Here is a 20115-nt window from a genome sequence, read left to right as displayed (position 1 = left end):
CTCTTACATATGACATGCGGGACAAGTGTAAGAACAAGGATGAGCAAAGACTCGCAACTGATTTATTGAAACTAAGCATCGCAGGATATATTACTGCCCGGCAGCTCCACATATGTAGACCACTTTGTCAATTTTTAACCGGAGCATATGAAGTAACGAACACTGCGATGGCTCATCATTTGCGCAACAGGTGGTTAAAAGGCGTGCAAATCCTCTGGTGGTTAGTGATAGCGATGGCTGGCTAACACACTTGTCCTCGATTCTTCTGATGGAAAATGCCTCGACGATTTCAAAATTTTTTCTCTTGGAAAGAATTTCTGTCTTCAAACACCAGTCAGCAACGACATCCTTGGCAGGGCTCAGCTAAATGCAAGTGGGACACAGTTCCTAGCAACTGCTCGTGCCCCCCCAGCATCTCACTTACGCATAGATTATTTTGGACAATGTGCGTTTTTCTACAATTCAGTGGCAAGTGGTGGATAGACCACATGGACTTTGTATGGGACACGCTGGTGTGCGTATCTGGTTTCACACCTATCACTTCCTTAGCATTTCAACCTTTTGTGTACTACACGCGGACGGGGATGCGCCCAGGCGCGCAGCGTGACGAGCAAGAAGACCAACAGGCTTCGGAACAGAGAATGCTTTATTCGGAACAGCGCGTGCTTCTTATACATGCTGGCGGTTGCTTATCCGCTTCTGATAACAAACACTGAACGACGCCTGTCGGCGCTATCACATTCCTTCCTCCACAAATTAAGTTCCCTTGCGAAAGTCCTCCGACTCGTAACGAACAGGTTGGTGCCGCTGTCGTGAACTTCTACGTGGCACGGCAGGGGGCTCGGTTGACGTGGGCTGGACGGGTGCCTGGCATAGGGGCCGCACTGATGGGGGGGTTGTGGGCTGAACGGTTGCCTCATCCTCAGGATTTATTTGAAGATGCTGTCGTTGACCCATTGGCTGACGGTTTCCCTGCATGGGCTGGTCCCGCTCGTGCACACTTGTCGTGCTCCTGGGCACACCCGCCGGAACTGTCTGGGGGCCCGCGTACGGCAGGTGTTTGGAATGGCTGGCTGGGATGGCTGGCATGGGGTAGATGTATCTGCGTGCTGGGAATAACTGGCCAGGCGCAGATGACCAACGTGAACGAAATGCACTTTGCTCATCGTGTCCACCAAGTACGTGACAGGGCTAATGATCTTCATTATTCAGCCTTCAGTCCACGCTGTTTTCTCCCCTCTGACCGTTTTAACGTAGACGCGGTCCCCTTCCATGAAGAAGCGCCATGGAGAGCGACCTCGGTCGCGTTGAGCCTTGCACTTTTGTTGCCCCTTTAGCATGTCTTCTTGAAATGATGGCTTTAGCAGCGACAGCTTTGTACGCAGTGCCCTTTTTAGAAACAGTTCGGCTAGTGAGCGGCCCGTTACTGCGCATGGAGTTGTCCGATAGGCAAGCGAAAAATGGTCTAGGCGTTCTCGTAGTGCCCTGTGGCTGCCGAAAGAACTATCATGGAGTAGTTGCTTACGCAAGGTTTTCTATACTGTTTGCACACACCTCTCAGCCGCTCCATTAGACTGCAGGTGATAAGGTGGGCTGTACGTGTGACGCACTCCCCATGACTCAAGAAAATCATTGAACTCTCGTGCCGTAAACTGGGGGCTATCTGACACTAGCTGTTCCGGCAACTCATATGCAGCAAAGAGGGTACGAAGCCGTTCAGTGGTGTTCAAGGCCGCTGTCGACTTCATCTGAAAGACATCAATCCACTTCGAATAAGAGTCAACACACAGCAAGAATGAAGCGCCTTCGCACTCAAAAAAATCAACGTGTACTCTTTGCCAGCAGCGAGCGGGAAATGGCCAGGGTTCCAAAGGGGCGTAGGGAGCACTACTCTGCGTTGCTTGGCAGATTTTGCAACTTTTCACGACGGTTTCGACGGCTGCGTCAAGCCCAGGCCACCGCACTAGGCTGCGAGCTAACATCTTCATTCAGACTATTCCAGGGTGCTCAGCATGCAGTAATGCCAACACATATTCTTGAAGTTTGGGCGGAACGACCCTGCTACCCCATGTCACGCATCCTTGCTCTAGCGATAGTTCCATTCGTCTGGTGTGGTATGGTCGTAGCTCGGCTTCTACTTGCAGTGGCCATCCACTACGCGTAAGTTCAGTAACCTTGCACAGCACTTTGTCCTGTCTGGTAGCCCTGGCGACATCTCTGGCTGACAGCGGCGTCGTTTCAAAAACTGCCACACAGTCGGCCTTTTCATCCTTTGCTTGACTTGGAAATGGCAATCTCGATAACGCATCAGGCACTTCCATTTGGGACCCTTTCCGATACCTAAGCTCGTAACGATATCCCGCCAAGACAAGCGCCCATCGTTGCATGTGTGCAGCGGCCAAAGTTGGTATCTGTTTGCAGGCACCTAGAATGCCGAGTAATGGCTGGTGGTCCATGAAAAGCGTAAAACGACGGCCGTACACATATCGATGAAACTTTTTCAACCCATATATTATGGCCAACGCTTCTCATTCAATTTGCGAGTACGTGCGTTCCACTGGTGATAATGTTTGAGAGGCAAACGCAATGGGCCTTTCATCCCCGTTTGGTTGCACATGCGAAATCACTGCGCCCAGTCCGTACTGGGATGCATCGCAACTGAGTACAAGCGGTCGCTTTGGGTTATAGTAGCAGAGTACTGGGCTCGACATGAGCAGCTTCTTTTTTTTTTTGTGGAAAGCAGCAGCGCATTCTTTGTACCAGTGCCACCGCAGGCCTTTCTTTAAAAGATCATACAGCAATGCTGCCACGGTCGCCAAGTTCGACAGGAACTTGGAATAAAAGGTCACCATGCCCAAGAATGATTTTAATTCTGTTGCATTTGAGGGTTCTGGCGCAGCCGTAATTGCTTTAACTTTTGATCCCATAGGCTGCATTCCGGCTGCAGATATCCGGTGGCCCAGGTACCGAACTTCCTTTTGAAAAAACTTGCATTTTTCCTCTTGAAGAGTTACATTGTGGGCCTGAAACCGCTGGAGTACTTGTTCTAGCCGCTCACGACAGTCCGACGTGGTGGTACCCCCAACGATTACATCATCAATGTAGCATCCTACGTGAGGAATACCACTGAGAATTCTGTCCATAAGCGACTGGAATACTGCCGGAGTGCTTGCAATGCCAAAGGGCAGACGCTGGTACTGGAAGAGCCCTTTATGCATGTTTATCGTCAAGAGTGACTTGGAGTCTTCACATAGCTCTACTTGCTGGTATGCAGAGGCTAGATCCAAAACGCAAAAAACACTCAAGCCCTCTAAAGCTGCGAACAAGTCTTCTGGTAGCAGAAGCAGGTAATGCTCTGTTTTCAGCACGGGGTTCACAGTGAGGTTATAGTCGCTACACAACCGGATGTCTGCCCCTCCGTCCTTTGGTACAGCGACGAAGGGTGTTGCCCAATCGCTCCGTGTTACCCGCTTCACGACACCGGCTTCCTCCCAAGTATGCAGCTTATTTCCCACTGGTTCAACAAGAGCGAAAGGTACCTTACGTGCTCTGCAGAATACGGGTTTGCTGTCCGCTTTTATTAGTATTTGTGCTTTGAACCCGGAAATTGGTCCTAACTGCTTCGAAAAAACAGGCACAAATTTCTGTTTCAGCTCAGTGACAATGTCTACTGACCTTATGGCAGTGACTTCGTTCCAATTTACCTTTAGTCGACTCAGCCAGTTTCTTTCCAATAGGCATGACCACTGCTTTCCTGCATCATCGACTATTATCAGGGGAAGGACGCAAGTCTGCTTGTTGTATTTTACTTGCGCGTCGACCGAACCAAGAACTGGGACAAGCTCGCCCGTGTACATTCTTAACGGATCAGCCACCGCCTTCAAGGGCAGGTGCGCCCAGTTCTGCTGATAGATTGCCTTTGGCATCACCGTCACTGAGGCACCCGTGTCTATTTGCATGGTCTCGTTGTGGCCCTCTACATCCACGGTAGCATAATACGCGGACTTGTTGCTGGTGATACTACAGATCTGCAAATCATTATCTGATTCTTCCGTGGAGTCGTCCACCCAATTGAATTCTTTGCGTGGTTCGGTTCCCCGCCTGCACATTGTCCTAAGGTGATCTTGCATGCCACAGTTGTGGCACTTGTACCTGCGGTATCGACATGTTCTTTCCGAGTGTTTTTTTCCACATCGGAAACATTCTATTGGTTCTGTCGTGACTCCTCACCTGCGGTTCTCTCTGACGGAGCGTTGTTGGCCTGAGAGCTTGCCTATTTGCCTGCTTTCTGCTGTCAGGTCCGTCTGACGAGCTGCTTCCTCAGACTTAATTTGTTGCGACTGCTTCGATGCCATTTCATGGTTCAGAGCAATTTTGCAAGCCCCTTCACAGGTCAAAACCCCGGCGTCAGCCGCAAACAGCTCCCGCTGGGTGTCCGCGCATCGCAGCTCCGCTACGAGCGTGTTCCTCTAGGCTTGCTCAAGAAAGTCACCGAATGCGCAACTTCCAGCTAAATTCTTCAGCTGGAGTATGAAGTCTGTCACGCTTTCTTGTTCAAACTGTATGCGGTGGTTGAAACTGCACCGTTCCACTACGATGACTTTCCAGGGGCTGTAATGGTTCTTCAGAACCGCTTTAGCTTCATCGTACGTTTTACTGGACGGCGCATCGGGTACGAGCAGGTTTTTCAGTATTTCGTATGATTTCGGTCCTACAACCGCCAAGAATACGGCTAATTTCTTGCTGTCGGCTGCCTCATTTGCCTCCACATACAACTCGAACCGTTCCACGTACGAGTCAAAACTTTCGGCCTTCTCGTCAAAGCAATCGATTCTTTCCACCTTTGACATGTTGCCGTTTCCTCAAGGTTCCACTGCCCTGGCCTGGTTGCCTGCCGCGCTTGTTGTCAGCATCTGCCACGGTCCCGGGAAGCCACTTGCGTCGATCCCATCCTCATCGCCATGTGTTGTGTACTACGTGCGGACGGACACGCGCCCAGGTGCGCAGCGTGACGAGCAAGAAGACCAACGGGCTCCGGAACAGAGAATGCTTTATTCGGAACAGCGCATGCTTCTTATACACGCTGGCAGTCGCTTATCCGCTTCTGATAACAAACACTGAACGACGCCTGTTGGCGCTATTACACTTTTTTGCTCCACATTGCAAATCTTTGAAAGCTTATCCAGACCAGAAAATACTAAGGGTGTGCGAATACTGGAATATCACCAAATCTAATCGAATAGAGAACGTTTGAACAATTCAATTCACAAAACGAGCATCTACCGTATTTACTCGCATAATGATCGCACTTTTTTTGTCAGAAAAATTGACGCAAATTCAGGGGTGCGATCATTACGCGGGTTAAATTTCCCGCGAAAAAAAAAATTTTTTTTTTTTTTTTTCGTACCGCGTTTGCTGCGAGATGTGAGATTGCGGGTGCGGGACACCAAAACAAAAATGGCGGCTGGCGGAGCAAGCCGAACGCGCCGAACGCGATGTTTTTTTCTTCTCGTGAGTACATTACGTGCATTGAAACACTTTCTTCCGTATCAGTGATGAATAACATCGTTAATATCGGCAAGTTTGCGGCAATAACGTAGCCATGTCCATTTTGAGGGGACAGAAACAGGTGGGCGCGCTTAGCAGCCAGTGACATATAAACACATGACGGGCATGCTGCGGAAACTGCGGCATCTGTCTTCACTACTATGCTAATACGGCACGTTTCCGCTAAGGGCGGGCGAATATCTTAGCTGTGTTACAAGCGTCGGCGTATGAATAGGGTACACTTTTAACGTATCAGAGTAAACGTGGCTAATATCATTGCCGCGCGCGATTTGTTGCGTGCTCACGAGTGCAAAAGCAGATGAAAAGAATCGAAATGGGCCTTTATTGTTTTTGTTGACATCAGCCATTATAAAGCCAACCCATAATAAAGGCAAGTTTGGTTGTACCTCATTTTGTCATAGAAGTGCGGAAAGTGATGAAAGTAATGAAATGAGGCATCTACTTAAGAATGTTTAGTGCGTGCAGGCCGCTTGGCTTGTCTTACAGGTGGTAAGCACGATCATTATTCGCCAGACTTAGCACACGACATATCGCTGCGACAAGTTCGGGGCGCGATCATTACGCGGGAAATAAAAAAAATCGAATTTTGACGACAAAATTTAGGGGTGCGATCATTACGCGAGTGCGATCATTATGCGAGTAAATACGGTACTACTCGATTTTTTAAATATTCATTATATTCACTGCAGAGACTTGCCTAGTGTCGCATGTTGCCTGGGCCATGCAGCCCCTCAGGCTTGGTACCATGCAAGCAAAAGATTTTCAACACAAGCTTTTTTGGGGCACAAAGAGAAGTGTCAAGTGTGCCAAGGATGGTCTGCTGCAGCTGATATGGCTGACGTGGTCCCGAGCTGCATCTGTATGAGCGCCTCTGCATTGTGCACTCCCCAACGTCAGCTCGGGGCATCACATACGAAGCACCTGAATGCCGAAATTCTCAGAATGGTCGCATTGGCCAGCGCTGCCTCTGTCAGCACAAGATTTGTCCGTGTCAACAGGACCAATCGAAAATATAATGCAACACAGACACAGGAAATGGCTGCAGAAGCATCGGGTATCTAGGAAAGTGTGAAAGCATCTGCGAAGATCGTGCTTATTAGACATCAGAGGACACGTAGATCCGGTTTGATATGCAGTGATGAAATTAGTGCCACTTCCACAGCAGTCAGTGCGTTCAGTCTCAGGATTGATCACTGAAGAACTGCCCATAGAAACATAGTGGTAAGCATTCTGCGATAGATTACGGGCAGCTATCACATAAGTTAGAGGTAAATTTTCGTCGCAGCCACACTGCCTAGGCCATTAGGCCTAATTGGCATTGCTTCGTCGAGCATCAGTGACTAAAGTTACTTTTTGGTGCCGAGTCGGCGCAGATTTATTCACACCAGCTGCGCGACACTTGGAAAGCCAACAAACTGTCTTGCAAACGAAAGTGAGTGAACGAGATGGCAACAAAGCTGTTCACTGATGGGCACCATCTTTGCAACATGCTGTATGGAGGCCTCTCATTCTTGATGCCCTTTGTAGACACACATCAGTCTATTCTTGTAGCTTGCAGCAACCCCTTACAACACTAGCTTTAGATTTACACAGCGGGCACAAAAGTGTTGTGTGACTAGTGCGCTGATCACCCAGCTGCACTCATCAATGCACATGGACAGCGAGTGGACGAGGAAGGTGGTGAGGAGTGTCTCAAAAACTTGCCATGATCCTCCCAATTTAAGAATCTTTGGCTGGATGCAAATAATGCCAAACCTGCAAATGAAGAAATGGATAGTTTTTACTGTTGATGCCTACCATGGCCGACTCGCACAGCACCAATGATGGCTTTGCAAAGTGTGGTGATCAAGTTACGTAATGCATGGCCTCCGCTTTCTTCTTTCGCGCAGATTGGCCTTACAATATTTCATTACAAAGATGGAAAAGTTCTTTTGTATCGTGGAAGTGGAAAGCAATACTTTCTATGCATTGAATTAAAGACTGCCGGAAAACAGAGGTCCACTATTAAACTCGGAACGTCATTATAACCGAACATCACTATTTATTAGTTTTGAAGGGAAAAAAGCAGTTAATTCTTTCCAACAGAAATTATATTGATAAAGGAATATTTTCGAGACCTTCATCTGATATGTAACCAGTGCTGACATACTTATTTGGAATTCCCTTTAACAAGACCGTACATACAGCTAAACCTCGATATAATGAAGTCGGTAAAACTGGCAATTCACTTTGTTATATCGAAATTCCATTGTATTGAAATTTGACCTTTTAATGCAAATAAGTACAGTTGTCGACCAATTTTATTTTGCAAGGAAAGAAGCCGCAGAATTTGTCAAATTATCGGGTAATCGAAAAAAGCAAATTGAATGAGAAAACAATTCATTTTGATGAATTTGGGAGTTGGCGACGAATGATACGGTTTCATGCCACATTGACGATATTTTCACATAGGCAGTACGAATTAAGCGAAGCCAGCCACTGTGGCTTTTGCTCGCACTGCACCTCTGCGGCTCATAGCGTCGCCTGCAGCAGGGAGCAAGTGCTTCATCTGCCTCTCACTCAATGGGTCACCAGAACTTGAGATTATGCAAGCTTCAACACTAAACGTGCGGGAAGACAGCTTACAGGATGCTGTGCCGTCTTGATCAGCACGGCTGCATGCGCGCTGAGCTGTGCTTACAACCATGCACAACCTTGGCCGAGACATGCTGCCAGAAATGGATATGTGCGCCAACTTAGCTCCTACTTCCCCGCACCCTCACGGACATTTTATCGATTACTGCGAGCTTGCTCACCCCCTCCTCTTTTCCTTTGCTCACGTGGGAAGGCTGCACTCGCGAAGCCATCATCTTCCTGCCTCACCCTCGCACACTTTCACTCGCACCTAAAGCACACAGTGCGCAGGGTGTGATGGGATCTTATTGCACTTGGACTTTATATGGAACATGATGTGGCTCCACTTCGGCAGTCGCTCTCGTCACAGGGCGCTTGATTTGAGAGGTGCGTTTGCAAGCAACCACTTGTAATTGAATCATTTGAGCATCTACATTCATGGAAGTTTCAATTTATTGTCTCGGCATTCCTTTGTGGCTACAGTGAAATTTCGTTATATTGAAGTTGCAAACAAACACGCTTCGTTACATATAGAGAATTTCGTTTAATATATTAAAGTTCATTGTATCAAGGTTTAACTGTATATCTTGGTTTTCTATGTACCTAAGTTACGCATAATTTGCTATATTGTCACGTAATAGTGACAGTGAAGGAGGCAGCAAAACTGTGATTGATGAAACTAGCAATTTATTTAGCGAACCTGTGCCCTCAAAAACAGGCTACACTCAAAGAACAACGATAGTGGCGAACACAGTCGGCGATCGGCAAAATCCCTCATCTGCCAGTCAAGTGCATCTGCTTTTATACATCAATCATCGAATGTTCCAGAGTAGTCACTGGTGCTCACGTGTCTTCCAGAAAGTTCTATACCATTTGCGTAACGCATATGTGAAATGAGATTACGCAAGGTTCGGTGACAACAGACAGCGGATAGAACCATCGATAACATTAGAGAAATTTCCCATACATGCAGGTGCATCCTGCGCTGTGCAATAACTTTGGTTAGGCTGTGAAAAGCGGTCACCCGAAAAAGGTAAGTACATGTGTCAATGCCCTCCTCTCAAAAAGCACCATCCAGATGCTACAAACATAACAGGAGAACGAAAAACAAAAAAGACACTTATTAAACAAAAGTAACAAAACAACAAAGAAGCTAAGTGCAAAGTAACACAGTCCAAAGAAAGTCTAAAGTTCAGCTGTGCAAAATCCCGAAGTTCGTTAGCGCTGGTAGAACGGCTTAATGAGGGAGGCTACCCTCAGATACCAACTTTCTTGTTTATTGAGATATCTTAATGAAATTTCCAGGATAGACTCGTAGCAAAAGCATTAGTAGAACTACAAAATTTTATTCAGTTACGTTCACTGGTTCTCAAGTTACACCAATAAATCAGAATGGCGCACATGGTTTTCTCATTCCAGGTCTGGAGAATATTCAAAAGGTGCTGCAACTGTCAAATTCACTATGATGATTCCCACATGGATACCTCAGGGCAAGACAGAGCCCTTTTTTAAAATTTCCTTGCTCAAAAATTTTAGCAGACCACCGAATTTAGTGTTGGTGATTAAGATTTTATAAATCAAATTTTGACTATATATTGCAAATCACAGACACAATATATATATAAAAAATGTGCTTGTCTTGCCCTCAGAAATTTATTCAGATACACAATAAAAAAACTTCTGGAAATCTGATGAGTGTTTACAGAGATATGGCTGGAACAAGCAGCCTCACCAGCCAAAATAAGTCATTTTGAGAAAATGAGCTTTGAAAGTTTTGGGCACACATATTGGTCTAAAGTGACCCTGCAGCATAACTGGAGGTCTCCTTAGGCACCCTCTTTTTTTTTCCGCCTGTCCACCTTCTCTTGCAATCGCTTTTTGGCCTTTTTCAAGCGCAGAGGATCTTTCTCGGCTGCCCATGGAATGGCCAGGTGTCAACCCCACTGATGAACATAGCTCTTGGGTGGCCCTGTGGCAGCCAGCATTATATCTTAAAGGTGCCTCATGCAGTGCTGTCTCCACAGCATGGAGTGACATGATTCTGATGCATTCTGCGTCTTTGCTCCCAGGCAGCGTTGCAGAAGAGAAGCCTGTGAGAGGCGCTCATAAACAGGTAGCAGTGCTCCTGCAACATAGCCTGGAAGATTGTACCGATGCTTCGGAGGTGGCACACGATCACTCTTGCTGGTGTTAAGACGACACCACGAGTCTGCACCCTCAGGGCACAAGTCGTGGTGAGAGTCCTCGTCCGTCAGTGTCACGTGGTGGTACGATGCCATCACTGCATGCTGCATTGCAGCCACATCGTTGGAATTGTTCTGTAGGGCCCAGACATAATAGCCGGTCAACTTGTCGATGAGGGCCTTTATCAGCCTGCTCTTCCCTCCCAGAGCCTTGTCACTTTTCTGCCCAAGGTCACGCAGTGCTGTTCCCATGCTCTTCTGGACGTGGTTCAGGCACTTCTCTTCCGAAATGGGGACTAGTCCATAAACATTTTCTTGCACAAGGGCAGAGAAGGTGGCACTATCTCCTTCAGACACGAGCGTTATGTAACGGAGGTTGTGCTTTGGCACCGAACGTGAGAAAAGGATGACAGCTGCCTCAACCTCCATCCTCCCAGGCTTAGAGTCAGTGTTTTTTGGGCGCACATGATTCTCCTGCCAGCTTGCGTAGCCTGGGTCTTCAGGCTTTGGTCCCACTTGGCAACTAAGGCACTGGTTCGATAAAACAATGGCATCCAAGATGGGGCCCGTATGATATTCAATTATTGCACCAACTGCAATATGGGACATGCGGCCACGCTTGTGCCATGTTCCATCAAAGTCTACTGTGATATCCCTGCTGAAATATGGATCCATTTCCTTGTAGGTGGTTTTCACAGCAGAAGCTGATTCTGGATAGAACTTGTCTATGCACTGTGTCTGCGGTTCCCTGAATTTCTTCAAGTGCTTCTAAAGAGTATTATGATGCAGGCCACGATGGGACACACTCATCGCTGCCCAAAAGTCATTGAGGGCCGTTTGTCCCTTCCCTATCTGTTTTGTTGTCACAATGGCTCTTATATTCACGTCAAGGGCCATTGAGTCATCCTGACGAGCAGAACTCCACGAGCTTGCAACTACTCCACAATGTCAACATAGCAGCTCAAGCTTTGTTGCAAGTTCAAGTTGGGTACCTCCTTGAACCTTCGTCCCAGTCACGAAGCACTGCTGGCACGGGGTCCCGGATAGCAGGTTGCCTAGCATTTGCACAAGAAGAAATTTTTTGCCTTCACTTGTAGAGGGGGCAGCTTCAGGATCTCACTCCATCGCTTGAAATTTTCGCTCTGTCGCTGACATAGCGCCAAGTCCTCGTTGCACAGCAGCTTGTTTTTTATCCGCCACCTCTTTCACCTCGCATGTCTGGAAACGTGTTTTCAAGTGCATGGTGCTTCAAGCGCACAGTGGCCACTGTCGATGAGCACAAGACACCAGGCGCACTCATCAAGACAAATTCTTGCACTGGTGGAGCAGGAGTCACATTGCTAGAAGCGTCGACGCAACCATGCTTTTGCGTAGATGAAGCAGAAGCTGCCCCACAGGAATTCATTATATTCCGATTTGCTGATATTCAATATTCGCACACCCTATCTATGTAGTCCACCCGTACTAGCAAAAATTAATGAGGCCTGAGAAGAAGTCATCAAAATATATGACATCACGGTGAGATGGTGTGGGAACTCGCATTCTGTCTTATCCAACCTCTTCTCGTGGTAAGAGTGCCTTTTGCTGGTATTCTAGAAGCTCAATTTACTGATAAAGCTAAAATAATTTTTTCTCTTTAATGTCCCCTTGGTGGAACCTTCTTTGCCTACCTCCATGGAGTTTGGTATGTCATTTGTTTCGCCTTATGGGCTGTGCAGGAGGACCTTTCACCTGTACATCCAGCTAGCTGATAACGAAGATAGAAAGTTTACGCCTAAGAATGAAGCCTGTGCACCTGTGCTGTTATTCATTCGCAACCATATCTGCTGTATGCCAGTTCTACAGATTTAGTGAAACAAAACTAGCTTTGGTTCGGGTGCCATGGTTGTAGTGAAGCTTCCTTTGTGGCTGCTGAAGGTTTAGTAGCTATTGTCACCCAGTGTGGTGGCTCAGTCACTAAAGCATTTTGTGCTTCCGAGCCCAAGGTCATGAGTTCGATTCCCAGCCACATCCTGGTGCGGGGGATTGCAAAAGTGATGGTGTACTTGTGGTATTTTCGACTGCTCCTCTCCATCCTCCGAATCAGAGATATAGATACATTGTTCCTCGAACTCGGAGGCAGAGGACAAGCATGCAAGCCGAACGTGTGCCTTATTCTTGGAGGAGCAAATAATGGCAGAGTTGAAACACCATGCGATTACCGAAAACGTACAATTTCACCTTGCCAAAGCTCCTGGCACTGGCAGAAGAAACAGTGGATGTGCCAGTGGTACAAGCGCTCGTTGAGATTACGGTGAACTGTCGCCAACCAAGGCGATGCAGCGATTTGATGACGTGGCAGGAAACACTCTCAATCTCGACGACTGCTCTGACAACAGGGCTCAGAGCACATGAGAGCTCTCGGTACTGGAGGAAAACGATTGGGAAGAACCAGCCGAGCACAAGATGCGCGCTCTCTTTCAACCAGTTGAAGACAACACTGCTCGCAAGAGTGCCTTAGAGCAGTCCGAAACAAGCAGCTGAAGTTGTCATTAGATTTAGGTGCGTTTAAAGGAGAACGCCTTGGGTTCAAAATTATTATGTATCCCTTCACCACGGTGTCCCTCACAATCCACTGTACTGTTTTATGTTAAACCTCAAAATTTAATTTTTTATTTTAGACGTTGTAGTTAGTGGTGCCACTGTAGCTAAGAATGATTGCAGGATGCATCTGTTGTCAAAATACACAGCACAAGCTGCGAAAAAATACCACTCGGTGACGCTTATCGTGTTGTGCCGTTTCATCTTGCTGTCTCGTCAAAGCTTCACTTACGCAGATTCCCACAGTGCACGGGCAGTTTGCAGGAATGTTTTATTGCGTCCAAGGAGTTCGAGCAAGCAATGCGCGGTTTTCTGGCATGTCCCACTTTGCTGACTTGTGCCACCATCTGCTATAGACCACAGGCCTGTGGTATTTATGCTACTCTGATTGCATCCCCAATTGTTTGCAGGGGCAGCCATGTTGTCTGTGTGCGAAGGCCTGTGCGCCCTGGGAAGCCGTCGGTGTGGGGTGCTGAGCCGCATCGAGCCTCGCATCCGACAGCTTCTCAGCACAGCCAACAGGGGCGCCATGCCACCGATCCCTCCCAAGGCTCTGGTAAGCCTCCGCATCTTTAAAGTCTCACAGATCATTAGGTTTTGCTGTGGTGAGAAACGTGTGGTAGAGAAGGGCTGCTGTCACAGTGGCAGTTGGTTTGCATTCAATTGGCTGCCCAGGTTTGGTCGCACGGTTGGACATCATACAGGGTCCATTATGAAAGTAATGCGCATGATTTTATTATGAAGCGACTATCCATGGCAGTGCAGTAAAACTGGTCGGGAAATGTGGTGAGGGTTCTGCCCTGCCAACGCAACCGATTGCCAGTTTACTCCGAGCAGTGGGAGTGGATAACACGGCGTGATGGAGCGTTCACTTGAACAGCGATACGCCAAGAAGTTTTGCGTGAAACTTGGAAAGAATGCAGCCGAAACATTCCAGGTACTTCAGGAGGCCTTCAAGGACGACTGCATTTCAAGGTCACAGTCTGGGAGGTGGCACAAGGTGTTCAAGGAGGGCCAGGAGGAGGTCACCGACGAACTTCGTTCTGGATGCCCAACGACGGCCAGAACCGTAGAAAACGTGGATCATGTGTGCATTGCGTCCCACCCGTTGATCGAACATCCAGAAAATTGCTGACACCCTACACATGTCCACATTTGCGGTACATGGGATAGTGGCCGAGGATCTGCAAATGCTCAAGGTCTGCACGAAGCTTGTGCCGAAAGTGTTGACGGAAGGTCAGAAAGGACTTAGAGTTTTGCGCTGTCAAGAATTGTTGGATTCGATTCAAAATGAGCCAGAGTTTCTTAACTCTGTCATAACCGGAGACGAATCCTGGTTGTTTGACTACGACCGAGAATCGAAAAGGCAGAGCAGCGAGCAGCACACAATATCATCCCCCGCCCCAAGAAAGCGCGAATGAGCAAGTCTCACAACAAAACGATGCTCATTGTCTTCTTTAATGCCCGAGGATTGTTCATTTTGAGTTTGCACCACAGGCAGACACTGTCAACTCAGCTTTTTACCTGGAGGTGCTCAAGAGATTGAAACGCCGGGTCGCGCACCTGAGGCCTGACATCAAAGACACGGTGAAGCTTTACCATGACAATGCCTCCAGCCGCATGTCCTTCATCGTTACCAACTTCCTGGCCCAGAGCAACACCCTGGTGGTGCCCCATTCCACTTATAGTCCCGACTTGGCTCCGTGCAACTTTTTTGTTTCCCCAACTGAGGAGAGCGCTGAAAGGAAAGCATTGGGAGACCGTGGAAAACACCCAAAAGCATGTTACAGCTTTCCTGAGAGACATTCCCGTCGAGGACTTTCAGGGTACCTTCCAGGCCTGGCTGACACGTCTTTGCAAGTGTATTGATGCAGGGGGAGAGTATTTTGAAGAATTTTAACCATTTATACAGGTCCAGTCAATAAATCTATTTTTCCCAGGAAATGTACATTACTTTCATAATGGACCCTGGAGACCTAATGGAGGGTGGCGCTTGACCTACCAGGTGTACCATATTAGAGATGGCGAGGCTGAAGGGCAGGCTAGTTATAGTTAGCATTTTATGGTGTGTTTACTCTTTAAAGCTTGCAGTTTTTTTTCTTTGATTTTTTTGCAGAGTGCAGGCCTAACACGAGGCAAACTTATGGCTATTCACTGAGGCCTCAAACTGCCCTCAGGCTGCTGTGCACCATAAGGCACCGACTAGTAGTGGACTATGAACACTTTATTCAATTGCCCTCGTCATTTCCGCTGCCCCTGTCATATGACGAGCTCGCCCAAGCGGCACCCTCTCAAAGCTGGTCACCCTCTGTGGCATCCACTAGTGTTTAAGATTCCCAATCACTTTGAAGCTCTTGACGATAATCTCAAATGGAACCACCCGTTCAATATCCACATGCACACTTTTTGCAGCAGCGTTCTTTTCAAGCGCCTAAGAGCACGATACAGCTAAATGATTTGCAGTGCACCTGATACTGCCAAAGTGTGCTGACTGTTGGAGAGGTTGAATTAAACTGCATCTACGCTGCTTCTGGGTGTTCTGTGATGCCGCGTCATCTGGTGATCGATGATAATGGTCACGACAATGATGATGTTGTGTTGGCAGTACTGGAAATGGCGCCACCTAGCAACAGATTACAGAAATTAACCGGCACGTGGGTACACGCATGATGCTAAGTGAAACTTTTCAAGCTTTCGCGCTCCAGTGTCAGGGTGCAGGCTTTACACGAGTAGATACGGGAATTGCTAAGCTTTGAAACACAGGAACAATACAGTTACTTGGTTGAGTATCATTCGGTGACTTGGACTTGACGGTTATTTTCTGGCCTTTTTTATCACATGTGTGGTTGTAGGCTGTAGTTTTACAGTCGTACGGCAGTCTACAAATCTCGGTGTCAAGGCTTAAGAGAGATATTAAAGGCAGCAGAATTTCAGAGTCGGTACGTTCAATCAGTCAGAGGGATGTAAGTTCGTCAGCCTCTGAAGAAATTGCGTTTCCTAAGTCTGGATAGTATGCATGTGCTTCATTAGTGCTTTGTTATGCATCTCATGCTGTTCTTGCATAGCAAAATTTACTTGAATGCTGGCAACCATGCGGAAAGAATTGATTGCTCACTGTTAATTTGGCAAAAGGTGAGAGTTTAACATGGGCTTTGTTTCATGAAAGCTTTTCTCATGCAGGTGTTGCTGTGGACACTCGTGCTGCAGGCAGGTGTGGAAAGAGGCTCTGTTCCCGTCTCCTTGGACGAAGGTTTGACAGGCATGGATGCCTGGAGCGTGTACAAAATTGCACGGCAAGCCACCCGCTACGGGCACTTCGCGGCCGCTGCACCACTCTTTGCCAGTCTTGCCAATAAGGTCAGTCACCAACTTTCTTGAGGCAGTATATACTGCCCTAGCTATGTCAATGTGGATGCGGTGATGAAACTCTTTTGCCTGTAGTAAGAATACCCGAGGGGCTTCTCCAACAAGGGTGTGCTATATGTCTGTGCTGTGTCTCTCTGCAGTTGAAATAAGAGACCTTTACAGGTGCATCCAGATCGAGGTAACCTGTACGTCAAAGACGGCCAAGCTGTATGAGGGAGTTCTCGCATTTTTTGAAAGTTCTGTGTGTCTGGTTTGCACTGTCTATATGGCCGCCATTTTTAAAAGATCAAGCCAGACTACCTTACTGCATCTGAGACTTATACAATGATTCAATGGATATCGTGGTGCAGCTGCAAGATTGATGTTTGAATAACCGAGCAGGTGTAATAATTAGTGGGCGACTGTAAACAAATTCCTCTTTCCCTTATCTTGGCTATGAACCCTGCAGTGCGATTTGCACTCAGAAACCGAAACTGGCGATTTATCATCATCAGCCTGGTTACGCCCACTGCAGGGCAAAGGCCTCTCCCATACTTCTCCAACAACCCCGGTCATGTACTAATTGCGGCCATGCCGTCCCTGCAAACTTCTTAATCTCATCCGCCCACCTAACTTTCTGCCGCCCCCTGCTACGCTTCCCTTCCCTTGGGATCCAGTCCGTAACCCTTAATGACCATCGGTTATCTTCCCTCCTCATTACATGTCCTGCCCACGCCCATTTCTTTTTCTTGATTTCAACTAAGATGTCATTAACTCGCATTTGTTCCCTCACCCAATCTGCTCTTTTCTTATCCCTTAACGTTACACCTATCATTCTTCTTTCCATAGCTCGTTGCGTCGTCCTCAATTTGAGTAGAACCCTTTTCGTAAGCCTCCAGGTTTCTGCCCCGTAGGTGAGTACTGGTAAGACACAGCTATTATATACTTTTCTCTTGAGGGATAATGGCAACCTACTGTTCATGATCTGAGAATGCCTGCCAAACGCACCCCAGCCCATTCTTATTCTTCTGATTATTTCCGTCTCATGATCCGGATCCGCCGTCACTACCTGCCCTAAGTAGATGTATTCCCTTACGACTTCCAGTGTCTCACTGCCTATTGTAAATTGCTGTTTGTGGGGTCTGATGTGGGGAGATCTCACACCGTACTCTTGGGACAAAGGAACGACAATTCAGTAGTGCAAACAATCACAAGGGCATTTATTGCACCTTTCATACATCAATGCCTGCTAGCCGAGTTGCTATCCACAAAACATGCCGATGGGCGCATGTTCGGACAAATCTAGAAGTCCGACTCACCGTGACCGGAAGCGAGCGAATATGTTCGCCCCATGCTGGATCCCAACGCCTGGTCGTTCGCGTGTATAGTCACGCGAATCGTGGCACGTTCGAAGGCGGCCAGGCGAGAGGGTCTCGCCGAAGCATCGGTCGGCACGCACGCGGGAGTCGTCCCCCGCCACGCCCGACCCGCCGGGAAAGAGGGCCGCTGCACGTGCGGCGCGGCACGTCTCGCTCCCTGCCTCGAACCCAAGAGAGCAAGCGCCTTCCTTTCGGCGTCCAAGTAACCTCGCGGCTGCGCAACACTAGCACCATCTCTCGCACTGCGCCTGTACCACTTGGACCGCCGCGTGTGCGGCGGAGCCGCACTACAGGAGACGCGAGGGTCGCGCATCCCCACATGTTCTCTTCCGAGACTGTTAAACATTACTTTAGTTTTCTGCAGATTAATTTTTAGACCCACTCTTCTGCTTTACCTCTCCAGGTCAGTGAGCATGCATTGCAATTGGTCCCCTGAGTTACTAAGCAGGGCAATATCATCATTGAATCGCAAGTTACTAAGGTTTTCTCCATTAACTTTTATCCCCAATTCTTCCCAATCCAGGTCTCTGAATACCTCCTGTAAACACGCTGTGAATAGCATTGGAGAGATCGTATCTCCCTGCCTGACGCCTTTCGTGTGTTTTTAATATTTTTTGTATTTTTGAGGGGTATAACCCACGCCGAAAAATTAATAAATTTTAATGGTAAAATCGTGTGCCTAGGTTATATGTGAATTTCGCCTTGAGGTGTGGATTAACGGCAGTGCGAATTTCACTTTGAGGTGCAGTTTCACGGCAGTGTGTCTGCACTGCCCTGAAGCAACACATTCAGGGCAGAGTTCTCTACCATCAAAAGTTTCATTTCGTTGAAGCTGAAGCAGGTTGAAGCTTCTTTTTATGGTCACTGATATTTCTTCTTCTCTTTTCGGGGTTATTTTGCGTTTTGGCTGTGCTAGCAGTTAGCAAAAAGCGCATGTGGCGCTGGCGAACGAGGAGCAATATTCTAAGTTGCCTAGGCATGAGGTCATCGGGGTTCTCTTTTAAGTAATGGTCATGACGAACGGTACGCCATCACTTCAGTTTGATTGGATGCTAGCACAGCTTTTGCCTGGCTCATTTGTCATTACTTTTGCAGTGGAGCCCATGCTCCTGAGCTCCTCGCTTGACGGCAAATGTATGGAATGACAACTGGTACACGGTCAGATGCCAATAACTTAATGGGCATGTAATGCTGTTCAATTAAAGGGCCCCTGAGACATCCACTGTAGAAAGTTACTGATTTCAATGGTAACAGTAGAACATTCAAGCCAGTGATGAAAGGCAAGGAGAAGAGTAAATGAAATGGATTGTTAAAAACCCCAACAGTAGCCCGATTGACACATCACGTGACTGCTTATGAGGTCAAGATAACCAGTGAAAGAGAACAGTACCCACACTAGAGAGAGTGTGAATTGCTTTGCAGGCTCCCTGCAGTCAGTGTGCAGTGCAATTCATTGCTCTGTGTGCTGGCAGTCATTAGTTCGAGAGAACGGAATCTGTTCCGGGCCTCACTGATGTGGAGCTTGGGCATTGTTGTGCCGCAATTGCACGTTTGCACATACCGAAATGGAAAGAAGCCGAAAGGGCGCAGCGTGTGTAGCAACATTTTCGTGTGTGCGCTCCCCCCGACAGGTGAGCTCGGAGCAGCTGCACTTCTGGCTGGTGAGCCTGGCCGAGCTGTGCCGAGCCGAGGAGAACCTGCTGGTGCGCACGGGCCAGGCGCAGCTGACGGACGCCCTCACCCACTACGTGCGGGCTATCTCGGCTCTCAAGGTACTGCAAGTCTGGCCCTGCTCTTTGCCTTCCCACCGTCCACCCATCTGTTTGTTCTTGTGGTAGTGTACAGAGACTTCAGAATACGAACTGATTTTTGTCGTACAGTGAACCTGGTGCCTTTGGTGCGTTCTTACCACTTCTGTCCGCTATGCGAATATCCGAATTTCGTCTTGAGGTGTGGTTTCATGGCAGCACAAATTTCCGTAGCACAGCCCGCACTGCGGTGAAACCACCTTTGTGCCTCGTTCACACTGAGACAGCGTCGGCCACCGAGAAATCTACGTCGACGACGTGGCACGATTGAAAAAAGCCCTTATCACGCCGATCGTTCCGAGACTGATTTTCCTCGTCAGAAAAAAACATTGCGTGTGGCAAGTCAGTGAGAGCGCAGGATTGCAAAAGAGCGAAGAGAATGGGAGCCGAAGCTGCTGTCGGTTGTAAACATCCAGTTAGCTATATTGAGAATGAGAGATCCAGTCTGGATGCGGCCATTTTGTCGTCGAATATTGTGTGGTGCCTCGCACTATAACAAGTTTCGTGATGTGAACACACCATTAGGGCAAAGTTTTCCGCCATCAGCGTCGCTGAAGGGAAGGGGAACCAAGCCGCTGGACGAAGATACGATGCGGACAACTCGTGCATCCATCTATGGAGACTGTGTTTAGAAAAAAA

At 47.9% G+C, this 20115-nt stretch overlaps 1 protein-coding gene across 1 annotated transcript in view; it reads left to right on the top strand.

The window, feature by feature from the left end:
- defl (Integrator complex subunit 7) overlaps window positions 1-20115 on the top strand; it is a 136586-nt gene that overhangs the window by 71601 nt on the left and 44870 nt on the right. Inside the window, exons 10-12 of the mRNA XM_070523139.1 lie at window positions 13355-13500; window positions 16125-16301; window positions 19300-19440. Coding sequence (XP_070379240.1) covers window positions 13355-13500; window positions 16125-16301; window positions 19300-19440 — 464 coding nt within the window. The remainder of the gene's footprint in view (window positions 1-13354; window positions 13501-16124; window positions 16302-19299; window positions 19441-20115) is intronic.

The sequence above is a fragment of the Dermacentor albipictus genome, chromosome 8 (assembly GCF_038994185.2).
Source record: "Dermacentor albipictus isolate Rhodes 1998 colony chromosome 8, USDA_Dalb.pri_finalv2, whole genome shotgun sequence".
In the NCBI taxonomy this organism is placed as follows: Eukaryota; Metazoa; Arthropoda; class Arachnida; order Ixodida; family Ixodidae; genus Dermacentor; species Dermacentor albipictus.
This window is presented reverse-complemented; position numbering and strand designations above follow the sequence as displayed.